At 47.7% G+C, this 27,487-nt stretch overlaps 1 protein-coding gene across 1 annotated transcript; it reads left to right on the top strand.

Moving 5' to 3' along the window:
* The first annotated feature begins 554 nt into the window (after nt 1–554).
* CD244 (CD244 molecule) lies at nt 555–27,249 on the top strand. The gene is made up of 9 exons (XM_025420788.3): nt 555–989; nt 16,572–16,901; nt 16,989–17,261; nt 18,612–18,719; nt 19,161–19,228; nt 21,348–21,407; nt 23,105–23,167; nt 24,533–24,586; nt 25,943–27,249. Exons 1-9 carry the CDS (start codon nt 929–931, stop codon nt 26,021–26,023), a joined length of 1,098 nt encoding a protein of 365 aa, XP_025276573.1. The 5' UTR covers nt 555–928; the 3' UTR covers nt 26,024–27,249.
* Nucleotides 27,250–27,487: the final 238 nt, after the last annotated feature.

Below are 27,487 nucleotides of genomic sequence, written 5' to 3' on the forward strand. Positions count from 1 at the left end.
AAGTATTTGCTGCCAAGGGAAAAGCAGAAGAAAAAAAAAAGTCATGGGGCCCCGAGGTATAGCCTCAAAGCAAACGCTTTCTGGGGAAGGTGGGATGCCATGGCCTCTCCCCTCCATGGGGTCATAAGAAGGATCACAGCGGCCTGGTCTTCATGGAGGGTAGCATTGAAGGGTGGGCTGGGGAGGACAGCGAAGATGAGCTTGGTTGCTGTCTCAGTGAGACAAGGCAAGGGAAGGAAGAGAGAACTATTATGGAAAAGTAGAAAAAGAGGAAAGGAGGGGATATAGAAGCACAGATAGGAAAGGAGCCAAAGCAAATCTATATAAAGACATTTCAGTTTGCATGTGGTTAAATCTAGCTATCAACTTGCTGAGCATCCCCCAGTCTTAGATCTTTCTGGTGTCCCCCGCTGCTTTGACACTTCACCCACTTGTTCAGGGCTCCACTTCTCAGCCCACATGTCCCCAACCCCCTCCTCCCACCTTCACGGTGCTCGCTGGAATGGGATAGTCTGGGATAGGGCTGTTTGGCCCCCCTGCCCATTGGCAGCCTTCTCCTTGTTGCCGGTAGGATGGGGAGACCTGGGGCATTTCTTGGTCGTCTGTCCCTTGAACCAGGCAGCCTGCCCGGGGCCGAGCAATGGACAGGATTTCGAAGCTGGTTTTGTGAGTCACTGTGAACTCAGCACCCGCCCACTTGAGGCCCAGTTTGAGTACTGAGCTCGTGCGAGCTGTAGGACCAGGTCCAGGTACTGGGGCTTTCTCCGTGGTCTTGTTCGCTCTCAGCCGTTGAGAACAGCCTTGAGTTGAGGAAATTGTGGCCGGACAAAGAGCGAGGCAGTTCTGCTCCCCGTCGCCTGGCTGGCGGCTGCTAAGCCTGTGCACCTGCAGCGCGTCTGGCGGGAGAGGAGCGCCCGGTCCTCTGGGGATGTTGGGGCAGGCTCTCACCCTCACCCTCCTCCTGCTCCTCCAGGGGCATCGGGGCCAAGGTAAGGGGCCCCGGCCCAGCATGGGGGGGTGGCAAGGACTTGGGCCATGGAGATCAGAAGCCGGAGCCCCTGGATTGGGCTGCTTACTGGTGGGCTGGCACTGGGCCACTGGGGCCTCGACGGCTGGGGGGGGCAGGTCAGACGGCGGGTTGGAGGCCCCCCGAGGGCATCTGGCTGAGCGTCCGCCACCCGGGCAGCTGGGGCCCGGGCACTGCTTTCCACCGGCTCCGGGGGCCCTGTGGGCGCTGGGGAGACGCCGGCCCCTCTGCTGGCTGTAGGAAGGACGAAGGGAACAGCCTCAACTTGGTACCGCGACCAGAAGAGAGAAGTGGCCCCTGGGCTCGGGTTTCTCTAAGGAAGTTGGTGGTTCTGGAATCGGAGATTGACAGATGGTCGCTGAGGCAGGGAGACAGCGAGGACGAGGCGAGGGTGATGCCGACTGTCCGCATAGCCCCGTCTCTCCTCCATCAGCGACCTCCAGGAGCCCAGAGGCTACAAGAACCTGAAAATTATTAGGGAAATGCTGGCTTGGAGCAGGAGGCGGGGAAGGGGGAATAGGGAGACAATGGCAGGAAGCTCCAGAGCACATGGAAAACTCCGCAGGGACCAGCTCAGCTGGGGGCTGCTCCCCCTTCCTCCAGCCCCGGCGTCGAGGGGGCTCTGAGATGGGAGGCTGCACTCTAGGTCGGCGGCGAGGGGTGAGTGGAGGGCACCCTCAGTGCAAGGGGAGGAAAGGGGGGCACAGGGTGGGGTGTGTCCAGGGCCCGGTACAAACCCGAGGTAGACCCACCGTGGGCAGTCCTGTGTCCTCCAAGACAATCTAGGCTCCAGAGCACTGAGGGGGACCGGCATTTGTAACAAAAGCATTTTTTAAAAAAAATATCTTATTTACTCATGAGAGACACAGACAGAGAGGCAGAGACACAGGCAGAGGGAGAAGCAGGCTCCGTGCAGGGAGCCCGACGTGGGACTCGATCCCAGGTCCCTAGGATCACGGGCTGGGCTGAAGGTGCCGCTAAACTGCCGAGCCACCCAGGCTGCCCAACAAAAGCATTTTTTTTTTAAGGCTTTATTTATTGGGGCAGCCTGGGTGGCTCGGCGGTTTAGCACCTGCCTTTGGCCCAGGGTGTGATCCTGGAGTCCCAGGATCGAGTCCCACGTCGGGCTCCCTGCATGGAACCTGCTTCTCCCTCTGCCTGTGTCTCTGCCTCTCTGTGTGTCTCTCATGAATAAATAAATAAGTAATATATATTTTTTTTAAATAAAGATTTTATTTATTCATTCATGAGACACAGAGAGAGAGGCAGAGACATGCAGAGGGAGGAGCAGGCTCCCTATGGGGAGCCTGGTGTAGGACTCGATCCCAGGACCCCGTGATCACGACCTGAGCTGAAGGCAGATGCTCAACCACTGAGCCACCCAGGTGCTCCTAATTTTTAAACATTGATTGATTGATTTATAGTAGGCTCCACATGCAACAAGGAGCCCAACATGGGGCTTGAACTTGTGACTCTAAGATTAAGAACTGAGCTAGGAGTCAGATGCTTAACCAACTGAGCCATCCAGGCAACCCTAAATTTTTATTTTTATTTTTCTTTTTTAAAATTTTTAACCCTAAATTTTTAAAATAAAAAGTTTAAAATAATAATTTCAGAGTTCCAGAGAAGTTGCAAGTATAGCACAAAAGAATTCTTATATTTTCTTTGCCTGGATTCATCAGTTGTTAACATTTTATCACATTTGCTTTATTTCTCTTTGTCCTCATATAGGTGTGTGGGTATAAATGTATAAGAAGTATGTTAGCTAACAAAATTTAAATTAAAAAACATAGAAAAAAAGTATAATAATATTAATTTTTGCCGAACCATTTGAGAGTGAGTTGCGGACATCGTGTCCCTTTACTCTTAAATTTTAAAGCCTGAATCTTCTAAGAACATGGGCTTTCCCATATAATAAAATATCATATCAGCACAATTATCAAATTTAGTAAATTTAACATTGATACAATTAGGGCACCTGGGTGGTTCAGTTGGTTAAACATCTGCCTTCGGCTCAGGTCATGATCCCAGGGTCCTGGGTTCGAGTTCTGCATCAGGCTCCCTGCTCTGGGGGGAGCCTGCTTCTCCTCTCTCTCTATCTGCCACTCCCTCTATGTGTGCTCTCTCTCTCTCTGTCAAATAAATAAATAAAATCTTAAAAAAATAACATTGATACGATTAAATACACGGTCTGTATTTAAATATTACCGATTGTCCCAGTAATGTGCTCTATGGCACTCCCCTCCCCAATGCAGAATCCGATCAGGATCATGTATTACTTTCAGTTGTTATGCCTTTTTTTGCTATGTCTTTTATTTTCCTATTAGAAAAAAATTTTTTTAAAGTAGGCTTTCCCATCCACCGTGGAGCTTGAACTCACAACCTCAAAATCAAGAGTCACATGCTCTACTGACCGACCCAGCCAGCCATCCTTTTTGTTGTTATTATGTTTTTTAAAACTACTTCCCAGCCTTTCTTTATCTTTTATGACTTTGACATTTTTTGGAGTACAAGTCAGTTGTTTTGTGGAAGGCTTTTCAATCTGGGTTTGTGTAAGGTTTCCTCGTGTGAGCTGGGCTATGCTTTTTGGGATGCTGTATCTATTTCAGGGCATCCCATCAGGGCATATGACAGCAGTGAAATCTTGTTTTTTTAAACTTGGCTTACTGAAGAATTTAATATACATAATGTATTTGTAAGAAGCTCCTATCACTCTAGAGCTTTGCAGAGCCTTTTCAAAAGGCTTCTGCATGTTGCGTAAAAGCCACACATTTCACAGTGGTCTATGTGATCTGGCCTCCCTGAGCCCTCCTCCCCTTCCTCTCTCCTTTCTTGCATGTCCTGAGTTCAGCATCTCTGACCTGCTGCTCCCGGAGAGCACTGCACTCTATGGTTTGCACCCAGTTTTCTCTACCTGGAATGCCACCTCCCTGCTGGCCACCTGGCCTGCTCCCTCAGCCCCTCATGATTCTGCTCAAATACCACCTTCTTGGTGATGACTTCCACTAAAAATGTCAACCTCGTTATCCTGTAATGCCTTATCCCCCTTCGCTTATTTTTCTCTGTAGTCCTCATCTCCATTGTACATGCTCTATTGTTTCCACCTTTGATTTCTTTTCTGTCTCCCAGGCTCCTCTTTACCTCACTAGAATGTAAGCTCCTCAAGACCAGGGCTTTTGTCTGTTTTGTTCATTGCTGTATCTTCAGCCTCTGGAACAGTATCTTGCACAATTAAAATTCACTAAATACTTATTGAATGAATGGAAGGGTGGATACTTTAATCCATAGAAGAAAGTGAGAGTTTGTCTAATGGCGAGTTTCATTGGTGAGAGAAGCTTGTTCTAGATTTTATTTATTTATTTATTTATTTATTTATTTATTTATTTATTTATATTGTATTTATTTATTCATGAGAGACACAGAGAGAGATAGAGGCAGAGACAGGCAGAGGGAGAAGCAGGCTCCATGCAGGGAGCCTGACGTGGGACTCGATCCTGGGTCTCCAGGATCACACTCTGAGCTGAAGGCGGTGCTAAACCACCGAGCCACCTGGACTGCCCTATTTATTTATTTATTCATTTATTTATTTATTTATTTTTTATTTTTATTATTTATTTTTATTTATTTATGATAGTCACAGAGAGAGAGAGAGAGAGAGGCAGAGACACAGGCAGAGGGAGAAGCAGGCCCCATGCACCGGGAGCCCGATGTGGGACTCGATCCCGGGTCTCCAGGATCGTGCCCTGGGCCAAAGGCAAGCGCTAAACCACTGCGCCACCCAGGGATCCTATTTATTTATTTATTTATTTTTTTAAAGCTTTAATTTATTCATTTGACAGAGAGAGAGAGAGAGAGAGAGAAAGAAAGAGAGAGCACAGCAGGGGGTGAGAAGGCAGAGGGAGAGGGAGAGGGAGAAGCAAGCTCATTGCTCAGCAGGGAGCCCAATGCAGGGCTGGATCCCAGGACCCTGGGATCATTACCTGAGCTGAAGGCAGACACTTAATGGACTGAGCATCCAGGTGCCCTGAAGCTGTTCTAGATTTTATTTTTTAATAAGATTTTATTTATTTATTCATGAGAGACACATAGAAAGAGAGGAGAGACACAGGCAGAGGGGGAAGCAGGCTCCACGCAGGGAGCCTGATGTGGGACTCGATCCCAGGACTCCAGGATCACGCCTTGGGCTGAAGGCGGCACTTAATCGCTGAGCCACCCAGGCATCCTCTGTTCTAGATTTTAAGCCACGTACTCCCTCTGTGGCATTGAAGAAGCTAACTAACCTCTTATTTTTTAGATTTTTCATTCATAAAGTGAAGTCAACAGTGGTGCATGCTCCATAGGAATGTGTGAGCATAGGTGAGGTGTGGTATTATAACATGCTTAGAAAGTTCTTACACTAAGTCCCTCCAAATGATTGCTCATGTTGCTCAGTTCTTTGGAGGTAGGGTCTATGTTTCACTTAGTTTTGTGATCAGAGGCAAGAAGAGTGACTAATTTGTGGGCTAGTCACTTGAGTTGAAAGTGAGTTAGAAAATCCTGCATGAGTTGATGTTTTAAATGGAGACTCTTTTCTGAGGGTTTTCTCATTGTTCCAACTGGGATCTTTGGGAGAATGCAATATTTTTAACTTAAAAGAACACATATTCAAGACACTTAATCCTATTATTACATTGTATAATGTAGAATATTCAAATTGTTTTCACAGGGACATCTCCCTCTTGATTCCCAGTCCTTCCCTGATGCACACCTTTGGGCCAGGCCCTGGGCTAGGTATTGAGAATTCGATGGTGAATCAATACATGGGCCCCTCCTTCACAGAGCTGATATCTACTACAGGACTCAATACATAATTACAGCTACACTGTGCCCACACAGTAGGTACTTGAAATGCTAACTGAGTGAATAAAATGAATTATTTTTAGGCATTCTTAGAAACAGATTGGGGTGATTTTGAAGTCAGATGTATTGGGGAACAGGGACCTTCAAATGGCTGCCCAGGGGTGGGTCTGGGCTCTAAATTCAGGTTTGAGTGTGCATTTTGAGTGAACCCCAAAGGACACACTGGAGACTGTGTACACCCAGGAGCAGTAGACAGCATAAATGGGCAGGGCAGCATCTCATGGATTAGCTCTAAGGCATGCTTGCTGGCTGTTCTTACAGATTGTGTTGAAATTTTCACGTCTCAGGAAGGAGTCTCTGATTCCATCTGCTCTGGCGGGGACCCAGGCAAATCCTAAGAAGACTGTAGTTGTTTTTGTTCATCTCTTCCTCACTGCATCTCCCCTGAAACAAAGTGAATGATGAAGTCACTGGGCACAGGGAACGGACTGGGACTCAGAGAACTCAGGGCTGCAGCACCCTCCTGGAGGGAACTGGTTCCATAGAAGTGACTCTGGGCATTGCTGGACCATTGTCTTCATAAACAGACATCTAAAAGTTTAATTTACTTTTTGTTATTTTAATCTTATTTATTTATTTTTAATTATTTATTTTACTTTTATTTATTTATTTATTTTTAAAATAAATTTTTATTTATTTATGATAGTCACACACACACACAGAGAGAGGCAGAGACACAGGCAGAGGGAGAAGCAGGCTCCATGCACCGGGAGCCTGACGTGGGATTCGATCCCGGGTCTTCAGGATCGCGCCCTGGGGCAAAGGCAGGCGCCAAACCGCTGTGCCACCCAGGGATCCCCTATTTATTTATTTTTAAAGATTTTATTTATTTATTTATTTATTTATTTGACACACAGAAAGAGAGGCAGAGACATAGGCGGAGGGAGAAGCAGGCTCCTCACGGGGAGCCCCATGTGGGACTTGATCCCTGGACCAGGGATCATGCCCTGAGCTGAAGGCAGATGCTCAACCACTGAGCTATCCAGGCGTCCCAAATTTTGTTATTTTTAGAGAGAGGGAGAGAGCATAAGCAGGGAAGGGTAGACGGAGAAGGAGAGAGAGGATCTTAAGCAGACTCCACGCTGGGCCTGAAGCCCGTTGGGGGGGCTTGATCTCACAACCCTGAGATCATGACCTAAGTCAAAATCAAGAGTCGGATGCTTCGCTCACTGAGCCACCCCGGCGCCCCAACAGACATTTTTATTAAAGTGTGATGCCTGGGTGGCTGAGTGGTTGAGCGGCTACCTTCAGCTTAGGGCATGATCCCAGGTCCTCGGATCAAGTCCCATATCAGGCTCCTTGTGAGGAGCCTGCTTCTCCATCTGCTTATGTCTCTGCCTCTCTCTGTGTGTCCCTCATGAATAAATAAATAAATAAATAAATAAATAAATAAATAAATAAATCTTTAAAAAAAGTGTGATACATGCAGAGAAAAGCATGCAAAATTAGAAACACACATCTCTATGTGTTACTGTTAAATGGACATGTTTGTGTGTCTACCACACATTCTCTCCATGCATTAGCTTTTCCTTCTTTCAAAAATGCTACCACTATTCTGACTTCTGCCATCACAGGTTAGTTTGGCCTGTATGTAAAGGGTATGTGCCCTGTGTTTGGCTTCTTTTGCTCAACATCTGATGAAATTTATGTTACTACTTACACATGGTCGTTTCATGGCACTTCAGTGTAGGACTGTACAGAGGTTTATTTATCAATTCTGCTATTGATGAATCTTTGGGTTGCCCCCCCTCATTATAATAATGCTGCTAGTAGCCTGTTGTACATGTTTTTCTTTTATGAATGTCTGTTGGGTTTATCGCTAGGTGTAGAATCATGGGGTTTGTGTGACTTGCAGCAGATGCTGGCCAACTGCTTGCCAAAGTGATTGAACCAACCGGTATATGAGAGCCTCATGATGCTTCAGGGCTGCTGACTTTCCTTTTGAGGCCCTGAAAATGGGAAGTGAAGGTGCAGGAGTGTGGAGTCTGGAAGGCTAAGGCCAAAACCAAGGGAGCCGCATCTCTGCAGCCTCCCTGATATTCTGCACAAAATTCCTGCAGTAGACTAATTTCTAGGAGTTAGCTGAGACACATTCTTGAGTTTAATTAATTAATTAATTAATTAACTTCATTAAGCCTTTACTATGTTCCAAGAACTATGTAAGATTCTGTTGATGAAGCAGAGATGAAACATGTTGATTGTATCCTTAAGAAGCCTTATTTTATTTTTTAAAAGATTTTATTTATTTATTCATGAGAGATACAGAGAGAGGCAGAGACACAGGCAGAGAGAGAAGCAGGCTCCATGCAGGGAGCTCGATGTGGGACTCGATCCCAGGACTCCGGGATCATGCTCTGAGCCAAAGGCAGGCACTCAACCGCTGGGCCACCTGGGTGTCCTTTCTTAAGAATCTTTATTTTATTTTATTTTATTTTTTTTAAAAGATTTTATTTATTTATTCATAGAAACACAGAGAGAGAGAGAGAGAGAGGCAGAGGCACATGCAGAGGGAGAAGCAGGCTCCATGCTGGGAGCCTGATGTGGGACTCGATCCAGGGTCCCCAGGATCAAACCCCAGGCTGCAGGCGGCGCTAAACCGCTGCACCACCGGGGCTGCCCCCTTAAGAATCTTTAAAACAGTTAGAGGAAAATTAGTATGTGAAGCAATAATTATAAAGGAAGTATCACTGACAGGCAAGATCCATTTAGAGCACAAAGGGAGCTGTGAAAATGGAGATTCCTTCTAGGGGGAGGTGGGATGCTTCTAGGGGGATGCAGAATTGCTCAGGAGAGGGGGTGAGGTAGAAAGATAATGTGAGTAGAGGGAACAGTGGAACGGATGTAGGGAAACCATAGGTTTTGGATGGGAAATGAAAAGCAAGTCCACCTGTTAGCTTGGAGAAAGAGCATAAAGAAGCTGGTTCAGCTAACTGCTACAAGGAGTTGGGAGGGCCATGGGCTGAGTAAGGTCAATAGAGGATAAGGGGTTGCACTGTCTGAGGAGAGGAGTCAATATGGCCAGCGAAACCCCCCAAGTGTGGGGTTAAGTGGAGAAGAAGAGGAGAGATGAAATGGGATGTGGGCCCTGGAGGGTGCTTTATTGGCTTTATGCTTTTGCTTTGACTGAGGCGGGCCCTGCCCCAGCACTTTTGGGATCTCACTGGGTTCTGCTCACATAGTCCCCAGCGGGTGCTCCCTCTATTGCCTTCACCTTACGCCTAGTGGCACAACCCCAAGCTGAGAAAACCTCAACATCCTTTTGTTGGCTGGTGGAAGTATGCTGCTCTGAGACTCTCCTCCGCCTCCTCCCAGGCACTCAGGCCTCACCCCTCCTCCACCAGCAGCGTGGGTCAGAGTCAACAGAGCTGACTGTGGACCCTGCACAGCTTTGGAGGCTGCAGCTCCTGCACCTGAGCTCAGGCTGAGTGGGACTCCCTGCTGGTCAGATCTTCTTGACAGGCGCCCCCCCCCACCCGTGCTGTCTGCTCTCCCTCTGCAGAGTTACTGTTTTATCCCATTTGTTCTTAACCACCGGAAGAGGGGCCCCAAAGCTGCTGAACAGTAGCAACAGCAGCGGTGGCAGCCCCAGGGCCTCCCCTGACCACCGGAATCTGCTGTGGCTCTCCCCTCCGAACAAGCCAGGACTCTTTGTCAGAGCCTCTCCTACCTCTCACACAGGCTGAGGTAACTTGTATGAAAGTTATTTTCATACCAGTGTTTCTTGTCTCTCCATTTGGTGTATAAGCCCTTTGGGACGGGACTGAGTCCCAGCACCCGGTACATAGTACCTTGCCTGCTTGCTCTTCCACTGTTCCTTCCCTACAACATCTGCCCCCATCCCCTCCCAGCCCTGCCCCACTCTGATCTTTCTCCCCACACCAGGCTGGTGAGGGCTGCGGGAGGAAATTCAGCACCAAAGAGCAACGACCAGTTCAGAGCCTCCATTCTCAGCCAGGCCCTCGGTGTCCTGGGATTCCTTGCTTTTGGCCCTCAGCTCTTCCCATTTCCCAGAGAGATGATTCCAGACCTTCACCATCTTGTTGAGGGCCAGTTCCATGGTCACAGGCTCCATCAACTTATACCCACCTTCTGCAGGAAAGCAGACACCTGGGTTGGATTCCCACCAACCATTCCCCAACATCAGAAACACCAGTGAGGGGTTCCCCAATGTCAACGACCTCATTTGCTCCCATAAGCAACCCCATTAACCTCTGCTTGGCTCATCCTTTCCTGCATGCTCTGGACATCACTACTTCATCCACGAGGCCAGCCCGGGACTTTTCTGTCCCTGATGATGACTCTGACTTTTCTTCAAACTGCTCCTTTTCTGCTGGCTTGCCACTCTTAGTTCACTTCCCTTGCATTTAAAAAACTGTATCGCACTACCTAGTGTTTCCCCTCTTGCCTTCCTTTCCTGTATGACTCCTTTACCACTCACGCGGAACACTTCACTCTGACACCTCTGGCCACCAACAGTGTGTGGGGTTTCTGAAAGCAGTTCTCTGTGACACCAGCTATAATTGTCCTAGTGTCCTATAATTCAACTCAATTCTGACTCTGTGTGTCCAGAGATAGCATCAGATCTCACAAGTTCAGGATTCAGTCCCGCAAGACTGTGTGGCTCCCTGCTTCAGATGCCAGTCACAAGCCCTGGTTGTCATCTGTGCTTCTGACCAACTGGTTATAGGTCAAAAGTTCCAGTGACCACCCCTTCTTCTGGTTCCATTAATTTGTGGAAGCAGCTCACAGAACTCAGGGAGATATTTATGTTTACCAGCTTATTAAGGGATGTGATAAAGGGTACAGATGAAGAGATACATAGGGCAAGGTCTGGGAGTGAGGGTCCTAAATACAAGAGCTTCTGTCCCATGAAATTGGGGTGTGTCGTTCTAGTGGGATGGGTTCACCTACCTGGAAATCCCCAAAACCTATGGTATTGGGATTTTATGGAGGATTCCTCAAGAGTATCCCATGATCCCATAAGCATGATTGGTTAATAACTCTAGCCCTGTCTCCCCTCTGGAAGTTAGGGAGTGGTGCTAATTTGAATTACTACCAACTCTTTCTTCTCCACTTTATGTTGGCACAAATGACGTTTTTATACAATGTGTGCCTATTAGCGTGGATTTATAATTGCTGTTTTAAGCTCTTTTTTCCCCCATATCATAAAAAAGAGTTACAAACCAAAAAGTAATAATGCTGGCTGTGGTAGTTACCTATATAATTCCCTTCAGCACTGTTCTTTATTTCTTCACGTGACTTTGGGTTACTGCCTGGTGCCTTCATCTCTTTAGTCCTGCTTTATAGGGTAGGATAGGCCTGCTTTATAGACCTGTTAGCAACAACTCCCAGCTTTTATTTGTCTGGGAATGTCTTCATTTTTTTTTTTGTGAGATAATTTTGTTGGACATAGAATTCTTGGTTGGTGGCCTCCACAAACTTTCAGCGCTTTACATACATCATCTCACTGCCTTCTAGCCTTATGGTTTCTGAAGAGAAATTGGTTGTTAATCTTACTGGGGATTCCTTGTGCATGACAAGTTGCTTTTCTCTTGTTGCTTTCAAGATTCTCTGTCTTTGATTTTTGACATTTTAGACTATATCTTGGTATTGATCTCTTGTGTCTAACTTATTTGGAATTCATTGAGTTTCTTGGATATGTATATTCATGTATTATTGAATTTGGGAAGTTCTGGGGCATTATTTCTTCAGATATTCTTTCTGCCCCTTTGTCTCTTTCCTTTCTTTCTTGGGCTCCCATTATGCGCATGTTGGTATATTTGCTGGCATCCCGCAGGTCTCTTAGGCTCCTTATTTTTCTTCATTCTTTTCTCTTTCTATTCCTCAACTTGAATAATCTTTTAAAAAATTTTATTTATTTATTAATTCATGAAAGACACAGAGAGAGAGAGGCAGAAGGAGGAGCAGGCTCCATGTTGGGAGCCCGATGTGGGACTCTATCCCAGGTCTCCAGGATCTTGCCCTGGGCCAAAGGCAGGCACTAAACCACTGAGCCACCCAGGGATCCCCCTCAACTTGAATAATTTTAATTGATGTAGTTGTGTTGTTAAATTTCGGACAGCTGATATGAAGTTTTTGACTAGGGGTGCCAGGGTGGCTCAGTTGGTTAAGGGTCTGACTCTTGATATCAGCTCAGGTCTTGATCTCAGGGTTGTGAGTTCAAGTCCTGTGTTGGGCTCCATGGTGGATATGGAGACTACTTAAAAAAAAAAATAGGGAAGCCTGGATGGCTCAGTGGTTTGAGCTTCTGCCTTCAGCTCAAGGCATGATCTCAGGTTCAGGGACCGAGTCCCACATTGGGCTCCCTGTGAGGAGTCTGCTTCTCCCTCTGTCTGTGTCTCTGCCTGTCTCTCTCTGTGTATCTCTCATGAATAAATAAATTTAAAAAGTTTTTGCCTATTAAGTCCAATGTTTACGATTCTTCATGGGCAGTTTCTGTTACTTTCTTTTCCTCCCTTGTAAATAGGCTGCACTTTCTTGTTTCTTTATATATTTTACTCTATTTTGTTTGTACATCTTTTGCTTAGGATTTTTGCACCTATGGTTCTGAGTGAAAGAGCCTTTAATTTTCTTCTCTTGTGACAACCTTGCAGATTTTGGTGTCTACCTAATAACTATGTTAACCTAATAAAACAAGTTCAGAAGTATTATCTACTTCTATCTCTGAAAGCTTTTGTATAAGATTGGAGTTACTTCTTTCTAAATATTTTGTAGAGTTAACCAGTGATGTTTACTTTGAGAGAAAGTTTTTCAATATAGATTCAATTTACTTAATAGAAAATTTCTATTTAATCTCAATTTTAAAATTTATTGATGGAAAGCAGTTTATACGCTCTTATATGCTTGTATCTTAAAATCTTAGTATCTGTAGGATCTGTGGTGATATCTTTAAAAAATTCTGATATTGCTTATTTGTATCTTTTCACATTTCTTTTCATCAATCTATGCATTAACCATACTTCATTTTTTTTATAAAATAAAAAATGGCTTGTTGATCCTCTGTTGTATAATATTTTCCATCTCTGTGTCCTTTCTCTCTCTTTTTAAAAAAAGATTTTATTTATTTATTTGAGAGACAGAAAGAGCATGAATGGGGGGGAGGGGCAGAGGCAGAGAGAGAAGCAGACTCTCCGCTGAGCGTGGAGCCTGAGGTGGGGCTCAATCCCAGGACCCTGAGATCAGAAATTGGGCCAAAGTCAGATGCTTAACTGACTGAGCCACCCAGGCGCCCCTGGCATAATGTCATTTTTGCTGCCCTGTATTAGAAGGCCAGCCCAGTTACAGGAGATGGGGAAGTGAGCCCCATCTCTCGATGATGAGTGGAGCTACAAAGCCACATTGCAAGGGGCATGGCCATTTTTACATTCTATCATATTGATTTTCTGCTGAAATTCTCAAACTTTAAATTTTAATTCCTTGAAACATTAAATAGAATTATACAGTTATCTAGATGCCCTTTAAGCCTATTTCTATTATTTTTTCTTTTTGAGTTTTGTACATGTCTCCTCTCCTTAGGCTTGTTTGTTTTTTATTTCATTTTGGACATTATGTATGAAAATCTTAGGAATAATTTTTTAGAAGATTATTTACTTATTTGAGAGAGAGGGAGAGAGAGTGCACACAAGTGGGGTGGGGGGAGGAACAGAGGGAGAAGCAGCCCTCCTGCTGAGCAGGGAGTCCAATGTGAGGTTTTATACCAGGACCCCGAGATCATGACCTGAGTCGGCAGACAGTTAACTGAGCCACTCGGGCACCCCTCAACATTTTAGAAATAATTTAATGCTTGCGTTGATGTTATTTTCCTCCAGGAATAATTTATATTTGCCTCTAGTAGGCAGCCAAGTTAGAAATACTAGAAATTCTAGATTACTCTAATCCAATTAAGAGTTGGGATGATTCAAAACTAAGCTTCAGTTCCTGTGAGAGTTGGTCTATTTCTTGCTTGCTCTTACCCTCAGTGTGTAGCCCTTTATGATACCAACCCCAAATCTGATGGATTTAGGTATACCCACTTCTTTTCTTTTTAAAGATTTTATTCATTCATTTATTTATTTGAAGGGGAGGAGGGGCAGGAGAGGGAGAGAATCTCAAGCAGACTCCTTGGTGAGCACAGAGCCTGACTCTGGGCTCCATCTCACAACTCTGAGATCATGACCTCAGCAGAAATTAAGAGTGCATCGCTTAACTGGCATATACCCACTTCTTTACACAAGATCCCTGAACTTTGTGTCCTTTTAGTTTCTTGAGTTTATTGCAAACCTCCAGGGAAGAGGAGTCAAAAATGCTGGTCTCACCTCTCTGAATTTCCTTCTTCCAGATCTTGGCCTCATAGTATTTCACTGCTTTATTAGCTCCCTGATGCCTTTAGCAACATGCTTTTATATTTTGCCAATTATTTTTTTTTTTTTTGGTTATTCTCCATGGGAGGGTTGGTTAGCATGTCTTAATGTGGTCTTCATTATCATAATTAGAAGTCATTAAATGATTGTTTTTTAAAATGATTGTTTTTAAAATCTTTTAAAAGATTTTATTTATTTGGGAGAGAGAGTAGAGTGAGAGAGAGAGAGAGCACGAATGGGGGTGAGGGGCAGAGGGAGAGAGAGAAGCTGACTCCCCGCTGAGCAGGGAGCCCCATGCGGGGCTCTATCCCAGGACCCTGAAAATCATGGCCTGAGTTGAAGGCAGACCCTTAACCGCTTGAGCCACCCAGGCACCCCTTTAGATGATTATCTATCTCAACTATTAAGTATATATTGTGGAGTAAAAGTGTTTTCTGCTTTTGGATCACAAATTCTCTGGAGTAGGGAACCATGTCTTGTACACAAAGAGGCCACAACTCTTCAGGGCCCTGGTTACACTGGGGATTGTAACCAGTGGGGATTGTTTTCAGGATCTTTGTGTAATGCTTGATTGTGCCTGTTGACCTATTTTCATATATATAGAACTATGGGAGACAAAGACACAGTCTCTGTTTCTGGTTTAGCAAAGGGCAGAGCCAGTTCAAATCATGGAAATATGAATAGGAACCCCATGTGTTTTGTTTTGTTTTAGAATTTATTTATTTATTTGAGAGAGAGAAAGAGAGAGAGAGAGAGAGAGAGGAGACAAGCAGGGGGAGCAGCAGAGGGAGAGGGAGAAGCAGACTCTCCACTGAGCAGGGAGACCGACATGGGGGCTCTATCTCAGGACCCTGGGATCATGACCTGAGCCTAAGGCAGACATTCAACCGACTGAGCTTCCCAGATGCTCTTGTTTGTTTTTTCAAAGATTTTTTTTCTAAGTAATCTCTACACCCGTGTAAGACTTGAACGTACGACCCCAAGATCAAGACTTGCGTGCTCTACTGACTAGCCAGCCAGGTGCCCTGGAACCCTATGTGTTTTATTCTTCAGAGTCAAGATTAAAGAAACACAGTCTATCAACCAAATAATTCTCTTAATTATTTACTCTGGCTTCTGAGGAAATGCCAGGATGAAGGTGTGGTTGGGAGTGAGCGCGTTTATAATGTATGTGAAGATCTAAAAATCCTTCTCTCCATTGCTATCCTCTTAACGTCCTGTCCTCGATTTTAACAGATCTGTTTGTATAACAATCCCCATCTCCCATTCTTCTTCTAAATTCTTTCTGATGCTCCCTGGCAAAACTTTGTATTTCCTGCATCCACTATTGCTTGCTAAAAATGGCCGCTGAAACCTCCATTTTTCTTTACTGACTGGGCTTTCCTCGGTAAGCAATAACTAGCAGCTCTATATCACACCCTTATTTTTTTTAGCACACATCTTGATCTCTAGAGAGGACAAATGCGGGATATATCAAGGCCATGTAGTTTTATTTTTCTCTATTCTTAAGGGAGCAATCCCTGTGGAGACTTTCTAGTGACTCAAAAGCTGGCAAACGTTAATGACTAATGATCACAGTTTGATGTGCTAAGTGCTACAAGAGAGGATTACGAATCCAGTTCTGTGGGAGGACAGAAGAAGGAGCTATGAATTCAGGTTAGAAGGTTCGTTGGCCATTCAGAATTTCCAGCAGTCACCACAGGCTGCTAGTGGTCATCTCAGCACTGCGGGGAGGGAGGAATGTCGGATACCACGTTCAAACCATTGTGGTTAAGAAGTCGTCCTCTACAGCTAAACTGGCCGGATTTCTCTTTCTTTCTTTCATCTTTCTCACTGTGTAACTGGGCTAGTTAGTTTCAAGTTCTTTCTACTCACTTTTTTTTTTTTCCACCTGTAAAATGGGGATAAAACTCTCTTAGGGTCATTTTTTTTTTTTGTTTTTTTTTGTTTTTGTTTTTTTTTCCTTAGGGTCATTGTTAAAATACGTAGTTAAACATGGTTAAAACCTAGAAAGTGTTTAAAACCTGCTGCCCCACAGTAAGAGGTCAGGAGATTTTTAGCTATTATTACTGGCTGGTGGGCTCCTTCAGATGAGGGACACAGAGTTTGGGGAGAGAGGAGACAGGAAAGCGAAGTACACCTTCAGGTTCTCTTAGGCTCTGATCTCCCCAAACATAGACCCACCCTCTTGGCTCAAGGGAAGCCACATCCAACTGCCTGCAGTGCTCTGGGCGGATACCCTTCCTGCCACCTCCAGCCTGGGTTCTCTTTTCTGGAATCCTTAGGTTCTGCTGAACGTGTGGTTGGACTCTCAGGACAGCAACTCTTCTTACAGCCCCTCGGGGTGCCGACAAAGCACATAAACTCTGCTCAATGGAAGGTGAAGTGGTACTTAGCTTCGGAATTTTCCGTGATACTGACTTGGAAGAATGGGTCTGATGTCAAATACGTACCGCAGACTAGTAATCATTTCGACAGTAAACTCAGTTTTACAACCGAGAACTTAGCGCTTCTCATCAAGGCAGTTCGGCTGAACCACAGTGGCTGCTACAACCTGGAGGTGACTGATGAGAATGGGAAGGTGGATAATCACTACTTCCAGGTTTCTATATTTGGTGAGTCCCTAGGACAGCTCAGCCTGCCCCCTGCCTCCTGTAGGGCTCTTACTCCAGCACCTTTCTGATCAGAATCTCTGCTTCCAGATCATATAGAGATGCCCCAAATACTGAAGGAGTGGAGGGTCCTGGAAGGAGATACATGTCAACTGTTTCTGTCCTGCTCGGTCTCGAGCAGTGGTAACGTGAGCTATGCTTGGTATAGAGGGAGTGAGCTGATCCAGACAGAAATGAATCTCACCAGATCAGAAGAGCAGGTTGTCAATGACTCATACATATATACCTGCAACGTCAGCAATCCAGTCAGCTCGGCAAACCACACCCTCAGACTCACCCAGGGCTGTCCGACTGCCAGCAAGCGTAAGTGGGACACTGGACTAATAGGGTTGAAGGTGTTGGACCCCATAATCAGGCTCAGGAGATACTTGGGTATAAGATCTCTTGGCTGCCTCCTCAAGGGCCTTGCCGCCCCTCCCTGGGGTGGTTCTGGTCTCTGGGCACAAGGTTCCCATAAACCAGGCCTGTCTTAGTCTGGGAAGAATTTTATCCCCATCAAGAATCTCCTAGGAGATGCGAGTCTTTCTTCATGGAGGGAAGGCTTAGTTATTTGGTGGGTGGGTCACAGCCCTGCCATGGCTACTGACCATCATCACTTCCTTCCTCTGAGAGACTGCTGGAGACCTGCTTCCTCCTCCTAGAGGGACAACTCCCCCAAGCCACGTAGTTCCCCAAGGGGTAACTATGGTGTACAACAGTGCCCTGGGTCGTGGGAACATCAGGATGATCACAGGGGTTTCTGGAAGACTTCTTGATTTATTGCTTATGCTCATCCTAAGACTTATCTCGAGTTAAGTTTGCACCAATTTTTATGAGATAAATACTTAACGTGTCAGCATAGGCATTACAGGGAAAAACCTACTTGCTGTCCCTGTCTTTAAGGAACTTACAGTTAAATAGGGGTGACAAAACCAGACATTCCTGGGCAAAAGAGAACCAAGCTGAAGCGATTTGGAGGGACAAGGATCGCTGGCTTTTGGGTCATGTCAGCTATGGTTTCGTTATTCACTAGCTCTGCCATCTCAGGCACATTCCTTACCCTCTCTGGGCCTCAATTTTTCTCTTGGGTAAAATGGGAGTGATAATAGGTACCTCCCAGGATTGCTGGTAAGATTAGATGAGGTTCTGTTTGTGAAGAGCCTCAGCTAGCACTCGGAACACGTAATTCCTTTCCCTTCTCCCTGGTCCGTGGGCTCCTACGACCACATGTGTGACACAGATATTAAATGTAGAAGTTCAAATGAGGAAGAGCAGAGGAGTGGCAGGAAGGGGAAAGTGGGGGCTTGCCTGGCACAGAGTGGGGTGCAATAGGTTTTGGTGAGTTAAAAGGATAGACAGTTGTCACATTTGCTGTGCCAGATGCTTTACATATATTAGGTCATACAATCAACCCCCTTGTGCAGATAACATCATCTCCTTTTAGAAGTGAGAAAACGGAGGCTCAGAGAGGTTAAGGAAGTTGCCCAAGGGCACAGAGCCAGGCCTGCCAGATATTAAGATCCGTGCTCTTAGCATCACTCAGGGGAGGTCACTCAACCACAGAGAGAGCTGGCCTGATGAATTCGTGGGGCGTGAGAGGGGAGTGCAGGTTTGCACAGGTGCGAAGCAGGGAGGCGGGCTGACAGCTCGGGCCTTGTGCTTTCCGGTCCCTAGAAGACAACTTCGTGTACTTTCTGGTGATCGTCGGCATTTGTCTACTCATACTGTTCCTGGTCACCCTCACCTGCTTCTGTGTGTGGAGGAGGAAGAAGCGGCAGTCAGGTAAGTGGAGGGTCCCCAGGAGGTGCTGCTGCTGACCTGACGCCCCCGGGGCCGTGCGCCTGAGAGCACAGCACCTGCTTTGCCTCTGGAGCGTTGGGACATGGCTGTGCATATTCGGGGACCCGCAGCAGCAGATGCTGGGCCCTGGCTCCCACGTCACACCTTCGGGGCCCTCGGGATGTCCACAGCCTCACGGGCCGGTTTAGCTGCAGGTGCTGGGTTGTGGGGGACCTGCCCGCCCGGTGCAGTAAGTGTGTCGGGTGGTTGCTGCTCCCACGCCCTGTGGGTACCCTGGGGAGAGCGCTAATCTGCCTCCTTTCTAGAACCTTCCTCAAGGTCTCGGCCACCTGGGACGGAGGTGGGACTGGAGGAAGCAGAAGCCTGGATGGGATACCCTCTGGAAGTCTCTCCAGCTCTGTCTTTGCTGCTTTCCTCCCACAGCGGCCTGCCGGGGAGAGCCTCTGACGGTTTATGAAGATGTCAACCACGTGCAGATGGGGAGGAATCAAGTAGGCCGGGGGCTGGGGTCGGTCTCCTAGCCTGGGGGTGCTTCTCGGGCGGCGGGCAGGAACCGGGGGACACCGGGTACCACGCAGGTGGCTTCTCAAAGGGCTCCCCAGCCCCGGCCTGCCCTCCCTATGGCCTCCTGGCTCCGGCGGTGGAGGAGCAGCAGCAAGCGGGAAATTGCTGAGAAGGCGGGAGCCCAGCACCCCCACGGGGCGGCGGGGGCGGGGGGGGGAGGGGGTTGCTGCTCCCGCTCCCTGCGCAGCCCTCGGGGCACCGTCCCTGCCAGGCTCACCGGCGCACTAGGCCCCCAGTCCGGCTCCCTTGTATCTGGCCACGGCCTCTCATGTCCTTGCAGGTCCAGGTTCACCTTTAGGGGTCCCTTGCTGGTCGCCCTGGCTGCAGCAGACGGCCGCCTGAGCGGCATGGGGGTGCTGGGGCTCTGGGGGTCCGCGGGGTGCTCCCCCCAGGCCGGGGTCCCCCGGGGTGCTCGAGGCAGCAGGCGGGTCAGCACAAGGCTCCGGCCTCTGCGAGGCCAACTCTGCTGGGGGTGGGGGGTGGCTGCAGGGGTGGCTGCGGGGGGGGGGGGGCGGGCTGCAGGGGGGCGGCTGCAGGGGCCTGCAGGGGTGGCTGCGAGGGGGCTGCTGGGAGGGTGCGGGGGGGGGCTGCAGGGGGCTGCATGGGGGGCTGCGGGGTGGGGGCTGCAGGGTGGGGGCTGCGGGGTGGGGGCTGCAGAGTGCCCCCTGCTGCTCTGGCTGAGCAGGGCAGGAAGTGGTCCAGGCGTGGGGGGTGCAGAGCCTAGCTGAACGTGGAGTGGGGGGCGTGGGCCCACGGGCCCCTTCCCACCTCCATTCTGGGTGCTCACCTGAGGAGGTGAGGCAGGAAGTCACAGGGGCGAGATTTGCCACCTTATCACGTGGGAGGCCTGGTGGAGCGGACAAGCTGCTTCCTCGGGTCTGGTCTCAGGGGGAACCCGGCTGGGGTGGGGTGGGGTGGTGGGGGGGTGGGGTGTGGACTACGGGGGTGACAGGCGAAGGAGACCCTTTCTCCATCACTACCCGATGCGGACAGACTCCTGAGAGCAAGTGCATCCACCTGCAGCGGCGGAAGCCCGAATGCTCCGGATGACTTGCCTCTCCTCCCACACAGGGAGGACGGTTTTAGGTTCAGGAAGTGAAGACTAGTGGAGGGAGCCAGAGTACAAGGACTCGGGGATGCAGGCCTGTCTCTGCCTCTGACTCCAGCTCCTCCTGCGCGGCCTCATCCCTTGCGGGCTCCTCCCTACCGGCTCCGGGGTTGCGTCTGAAGGCTTAGATCTCGAGTTCATGTGTTCTTACCGGGGGCTCAGTTCTGACCTCTCTGGAGACACTTCACTCAGGTCTGGGCAGAGAAGCAAAGCAGGAAAATCCTGTTTTTTTTTTTTTTCCCCAGATGTCTATGACTTTCTAGCCTCTAAGGATAGTGAGGTTTTCTCTGCTCCTCTAGCTCCTTCCCTGTCTAATGGACCCTGCTGGCTTCCTCTTGTCCCCTTCGGAGCCCCACCTGGCAATGTGCACTCAGGGCTCCTGTGGTCAGGAGGGGCCAGGACCGGGATGGTCTCCCTGCCTTTGGCTCCAGGTCCAGGGGTTGTTGTGGGGCAGCAGGCCTGAGGCCCAGGGCAAACTGGCCCCCAAGGCCGGGCCTAGAGAAGGGGCTTTAAAACAATGAAAGCTTCTGAATTTCAAGGCCCGAGGTAAGGCTCAGATCACAGCCCTACTCAGAGCTCGGCCCATTATCAGTGATTAATGAGGCCAATTTGGCTGCGAAGTCAGCAGAGGCAAGTTTCTAAATTACCAAAGTAAAGCAAGTGATAGGATTCCCCTTGGACGGGTCACTCAGTGCATCTCTTCACACCTGGGTGGTTCCTTGGGTGGGACACCAACTACTCCAGGTGGGACACTAACTACTGCAGGTGGGTCATTCCTCCTATGGTCTCTCCCCAGCCTGTGGCAACTAATGACCACCTCCCTTCCAGCTTCCCGGAGCCCCTCTGGTTTGCTCTCTCTCTCCCCACCCCATCCAAATCTGGACAGACGCGGCCCTCCGCTCACGTTACCACGTGGCCCTTTACTATTTCTTGTGCAGGAGCAGAACCAGAATCCGCCCGGGGAAGGGAGCACCATCTACTCTGTGATCCAGTCCCAGGTACCACTCCGTGTCTCGGATCCATCCCATACCTGCCTCCAGGGCTCCCTGAGGCCTTCCGGAAGCTCACACTCCTGAATAGCAGGACTCTGGGGCTCTTAGAGTCTAGAGGACAGCTTGGCCTCAGCTGCATTAAATTGAAAAGATCTGTGTGGCTCTGGAGTCTCTTGGCAGAGCTGAACAGGGCTGGGAAGTCTGACGTAGATAGGCCTTCTCTCTCCCTCCGTGCGTGGCAGCAGGTGTGGCCCAGGTAGTTGGGAGGAGGAGGAAACTTGGCAGGGGACTCAGCTTCTGTTTTTCCCTCCCTGCCACTTCCAATACTTGGGGCCCTTATAGGTTGTCTTTGTTTTTTTGATCTCTGCTCCTCATTATACCTGTTTTCAGGAAAGAGGGTATCTGGGTTGTTCTCTTTTATTTTTCATGACTTAACAATAACATTTATTAGGTACTTACTATGTCTGTTTTCCTAACGAATCTCACATAACAGCCTCACGAAGTAGGTCCAGCACAACCTCCATTTCTCAGATGAGGAGCCAGACACAGGTTAACTAATGTGCTCCAGGCCGCAGAGCCGGGGAGTGGCAAAGCTGAGCTAGAGGGCTTCTGGGCCTCCGCCCCACCTGCCCCCTTCCTCTTTCACTTTCAGGGATTATAGAAATTCACCATAAACTGGAGAAGCATCCTCTAATTTTGACAGCTAAAATAACATTATCGCTAACCCAGACTGGGGCATCTCTCTCGAGGGGAACGCTGCCTCTTGGTGGCCAGTGATGAACAATTTCTGATAAATATAACTTATTTCTTAAAGAATTCAGTCCGGACGCAGTAAACTCTTCAACGTGGTGGCTAAACTGCCCGGCAAAGAAAATTCCTGGGGAAATGGTGATAGGTTTCAGGGAATGATCTAGAGAAGGAGGAAGAGGAGAGGGGGAAGGGAGGGCAATGAAGGGAAGAGGAGCTGAGGAAGAAGGAGCAGAGGAGGGAGGGAGGTGCTCAACCCTCACAGCCACTCAGGAATTCCCAAGTTGGGGACTGACTCCTTCTGCTCCCCGTGATATTGAGATTTACTGATAGTGGGGTCAAAGCTCAAGAGCCTTAGGGAGAGAGCAGGAGTGGCTGATATCTGCCAGTTTTCTAGCTTTAGCCACATTGCATCCCAACAGGAGGAATCTGAATAAATGCAGGGAAGAGCTCATCTCAGCCTGAGATGCTGAGTGATAAGGAGCCTCCTCCTCTGGACCTTCTTAGAAGGAGGGTGGTTACCTGCCTTTGAGGACACCTGGCTCAGGTGCAGAGAAGGAAGGCATGTTGCCAACAGGATGTACTAAGGTGTTGAGGAAACACCTCTGGCGAGTCTGGGGTTTCAATTCTGCTTCTACTGTGACTACACCATCTGACTTGGGTTATTTATCCTTTCGGAGCCTCATCTGTGGAGTGGGGCCAAGGATGATCATTCCTCTCGTCGGTGTGTTATCAAGGTTAGAGGAGAATGCGTGTACAGACTAGGTGACATCTTAGCGGACAGGGCCGGACTGGCATTCAGGTGTCTGACCTCCTGAGTCCAGGGTTCCTGTGGCTAATACTTCGGGCTTCTCTTTGGGCAGGGCTGGGGGGAGGGGTGGAAGAAATGGCCTCTGAGGGCCCTAGGATGCTGCTGGGTCTATGTTCCTGAAATACTTTATTTCTCTTCTCTTTAGTCTTCTGCTCCTACATCACAAGAAAACAATACGTTGTATGCATTGGTACAGCCTTCCCGGAAGGTGAGTCTCCTCCTCCAGGGCATGCTGCGAATGCAAATGTGGATTTTGCACGTGCACGGGAGGGCCACATTTGCAGAGTGCGTGGGCAACTTCCGTGAGTTGCCTTCCGTTGTGTATATCTAAGCAGTTTGGGTTAAATGGCTCTATTTAAATGAGGAAGAAATGCCTTTCTGATTGCGTTTGGAGAAAAAGAACAGCTCTGAGACTAAGCCAGCAGTGGATTAAAGGAGTCTCTAGGAGTTTCTGTGGGACAAGAACAATCAGAGATAGAAAAGTGGTGCTTTGTGCAGAGAGGCTAAGCTGTCCTTAGCAGGCCAACTGAGGTGACGGCAAGAGATACTAGAGGGGTTTCCAAGGTGGGGGAATATAGCCCAGAGCCAGAGGAGTAGCCCAGACCTAGAGAGACACAATGTTGACTTTCAGGGAACCAGAGAAATGTTCTGACCAGTCATCTGCTGGTGGGGGCCTTGGGGCTGAGGCAACCCATCACTGTCCCCTCAAATCCTGCTCTGAGCTGAGCTCACAGGTCTTTTGTGTACCTGGTGCTCATTAGTCATCTTTTCCCCTTGGGTGGGAGAGGGATTGGAAGAATGGTATTACCAAGGCTGGAGTCATAGTATGAAGACCTAGACTTAACATGGTAGTATGAGAAGTTAGGAATATGCCAAACTGTGGAAGTGTTGAGTACATGCAGGTCAGGGTCAAATGTGGGAGAGATTTAAGACAGATTTTTCAGACTTTTTATTCACCCTCCTTTCAATAAGTTATTCAATCGCTCAAGATTCTGCCATGAGAGACATTTATAATTAAGTTACCTGCTGCAATACGTGGCCATAGGGATGGTCACAGGCTTGGTGTTGTTTAGGAGATTCTACATTCTACTGAAAGTGCTTCTGAATTCCAATGTTCCTAGGGTTTCACCGTGGTCAGGGTATGTGGTAGGGTCAGTTCTTATGTGTGTCCAGAACTGCTTACACTAGGGGTGTGTGTGTATGCTCTGTGTTGATGAGATGCATGGTCTGAGCAGTATTTGTATCAGGCCTGTCTGAAGGCGTGTGTGTGAGTATGCTTGTGTGTGTGCTGGGAATGTGTGCATGTGCGGATCTGAGGGGCACGTGGATATGGGAGAGTAACCTCTGACTTTGGTTCAGAAGGTTCATGTCACACACAAGTATGTCTTGTGTCTTCTCTGGAGGTCATAAACTCCATTACTTACTCTTGGGGCAGGAGATTCTATTCTATTCTATTCTAAAATATCCAGAGATTTTTTTGGACCTTGTGTCTCTTCGGGGGCCTCTCACATCAGTTAGGAGTGGGATATTTCCCAACTTGAAGTTAAGCACTCTTTACTGTCTGAATTTGCAGTCTGAATCTAAGAAGAACCAGAGCTCTTCCTTCAGTCATACTATCTATGAAGAGGTAAGATTCTGGAGCTGCCTTCTTTTTTTTTTTAAAGATAATATATTTATTTATTCATTAGAAAGAGAGAGAGAGAGAGAGCGCGTGCATGAGCAGAAAAACAACAAAATAAATTGTTTTATTTTGGAATAAAAGGAAGCAGGCTCCCTGCTGAGCATGGAGCCCAATGTGAGGCTCAATCCCAGGACCCTGATGAGATCATGACCTGAGCCAAAGGCAGGTTCTTAACTGACTGAGCCACCCAGGCATCTCCGAGGGATCTTCTTACCCACATTTTCATTTTAGAGATAAAGAAACTGAGGTCCAACGAAAGCAAGGGTCTAATTCAAGGTCATATCATGTATTAGGGTTGGACTCTTAATGGGGAACTTGAGTTTTATTTTTTAAATGTATTTTTGTTGTTTTATTATCTCCATTTTAAAGATTTTTATTTATTTATTTGTTATTTAAATTCTATTAATGAACATATAATGTATTGTTAGTTTCAGAGGTAGAGGTCAGTGATTCATTAGTCTTACATTATACCCAGTGGGGAGCTTGTGTTTTAAATTAGGGCTGTCCTCCAGCTAGTCTCCAGTTGTGGGCTGTACACTGGACATCTGTCCCTTCCAAGGGTGTATGGGGCAAGGGTGAAGAGAAGGGAGGGTAAGTAGAGCTAAATGATTTTCTGAAGTTAGCAAGTAATTGGGAACCATTCTAGGGCATAGGTAATCTTGAGCTGCTGCTGGGATAGACACTATAGAGTGACCATTGAGCCTGGTAGGTGAATATATTCCCATCAGGCCATTTAAGTAATGGAAAATAGGGACTCAACAGTTATTAGGGGCGTATTATGTATTTGGCAGCCTGCTAGTGGCTTCATGCGAATTATCTCATTTAATTCTCATAGAGTGCCATGAGGTAGGTATAATACTTCCCACTTTTACCAGAGAAATTAGGGCATGGAGGGCACTCCCACCCACTAGCCTCATGATACACCAGAGTTTCCAAGGCCCAATAAAGAGGCTGCCAGTGGTCACAAGGGACAGGGTGGATGGGTGCTGCTGGGATTCCTGGCACTTCAGCTGTAGCCTCACATTAAAGCCAACCAGACAGACTACGGTTGTAGAGGACACCACGTGGGCCAACGCAATCTAGGCAGGGTCATGTTAAAAAAAAAAACACTAGAATTGGAGCCAGAAGACCTGGCTTCAAGCTCCTCCTTTACTTCCTACTAGTCATTGACCCTGTTATTTATTTAACTACTCCAAGCTTCATTTTCTTTATCTGTAAAATAGGGATAATAATTCATACCTCCCAAGGTTGCTATGAAGATCTCCAAGTGGGAGGTTCTGAAGTTCTCCTTTTCTTTCACAGGTTGGAAAGAGACAACTCAACGCCCAGAACCCTGCTCGGTTGAGCCGCAAGGAGCTGGAGAACTTTCGCATATATTCCTAATTGCTGCAGCTGTTCCCTCTCTCACATCCCAGCATTGCTTGGGGGAATCAGCGCAATGGATGATACCACAGGAGTCTACAGAATGGGGCGCAGTCCAGAGAGGATACGGGAGTTTGTTTATAGTCTGTATCTTGTTTTGAAAGTGATTTCTAATAAGAGCAGGACAGTTAAATAATATCTCTCAACTTACAGACTGGACAAGAACGGGTAGACAGGTTGGGTAGTTCTTAAAAGACCGCAAAGCAAATCCAAAGCCGCACAGCAAGTTTATCAAGTGCTATGCAAATGCAGGGTGCTGTTATTATTAGCATCAAGATCCCTTCCCCTGGTTTTCTAACGTGTTACTCATCTTTCCTCCTCTCTAATCTGGAATGACCATATTTCTAGACCCTCCCCTTGCCCAGGCCCATCTTCCAAAGAGGGAGGAAAGATAATGGTGACTCAGAGCAAGAGAAACAGCTCCCCTCTGTGAGGATGGACTAACTAGCTACAAGCTGCTGGCAGTTCTCCATGGAGGAGGCTGGGGTTTTACTCAAATATAGGGGAAAAACTTCCCCCCACATATTAAACCTTTACCTCTGGCCACTTGGTCACAGCGGAGAGTGGGCAGGAGTGAGAGTAGATGGCGCAAAGCAAGCTGACCTCTGAATGGAAAAATCACCCCGAGCCCATGCCGTCCTGATAATGGGACAGTGAGACCAGCTTTGTCTCCGGTATGAGGTTTGATTTACAAGAACTCATCGTTAGAAATCTATTTTAGCTTCTTCGCAAATTCTTCACAATTAGAAACCATATTCTATTTAAGTTCTAAGCCCTGATGAGTGCTCCCCATGGCATATGCTGGAGGAAGGGCTCAGCTGGCTGAGCAGCTGGGAACTAGACAGTCTGCTGGGCTCCCCTGAGTCCTCAGGCCAGACTTCTGCAAGGCTGTGGTGACCGGGGCTGAGACTCTGGCTGGGCCCAGGAAGGCGATGAGTGTGAACTGGAAGAGGTCCTACTCAGAGACCCCGAGCAGTGGCTATTGCATGGAGCCTGCTTCTTCAATTGCCCCACTCTGTATTTAACATAGGAGTTTAATATAAAACTAATATAAAATGGTTATTCAAAGGCAATTGAAATTTCTTTTCTGAGTTAAATTTATGTGCCCCTTCCATATTCTTTACTTTACCTCTCTGTAGTAACCGAAGGGCACTTGTGCCCATCAATAAACCCATGTCTTTAACCTACTGGAGAGAGGTCTGGACTCCTTGTAAACCATCAGTGTCTCCCAGTCTTCTTCACACTGGAGCAGATGATTCCAGATCCCCAGATCCCAGGCCATTCAGTCTCATGGCAGATAGTCACAGCTTGCACTTGCTCATGCCCTGCCTGGTCCCTCTCCCCTGGGGGCTGCTTGGCTATCTCCTGGAGACAAGTGAGGACAGACCACATGAGGAGAGAAGTTCTTTGGGGGTAAATAAGGGA

This window comes from Canis lupus, chromosome 38, assembly GCF_003254725.2.
Source record: "Canis lupus dingo isolate Sandy chromosome 38, ASM325472v2, whole genome shotgun sequence".
Classification (NCBI taxonomy): Eukaryota; Metazoa; Chordata; class Mammalia; order Carnivora; family Canidae; genus Canis; species Canis lupus.

Bases quoted from the DNA above. Each gene is read 5' to 3' on its own strand.
- CD244 (XM_025420788.3), top strand. From the start codon at position 929: ATGTTGGGGCAGGCTCTCACCCTCACCCTCCTCCTGCTCCTCCAGGGG. The intron at 990-16,571 runs GTAAGGGGCCCC...TGGAATCCTTAG, and splicing joins CCAGGGGCATCGGGGCCAAG to GTTCTGCTGAACGTGTGGTT. The intron at 19,229-21,347 runs GTAGGCCGGGGG...TTTCTTGTGCAG, and splicing joins TGCAGATGGGGAGGAATCAA to GAGCAGAACCAGAATCCGCC.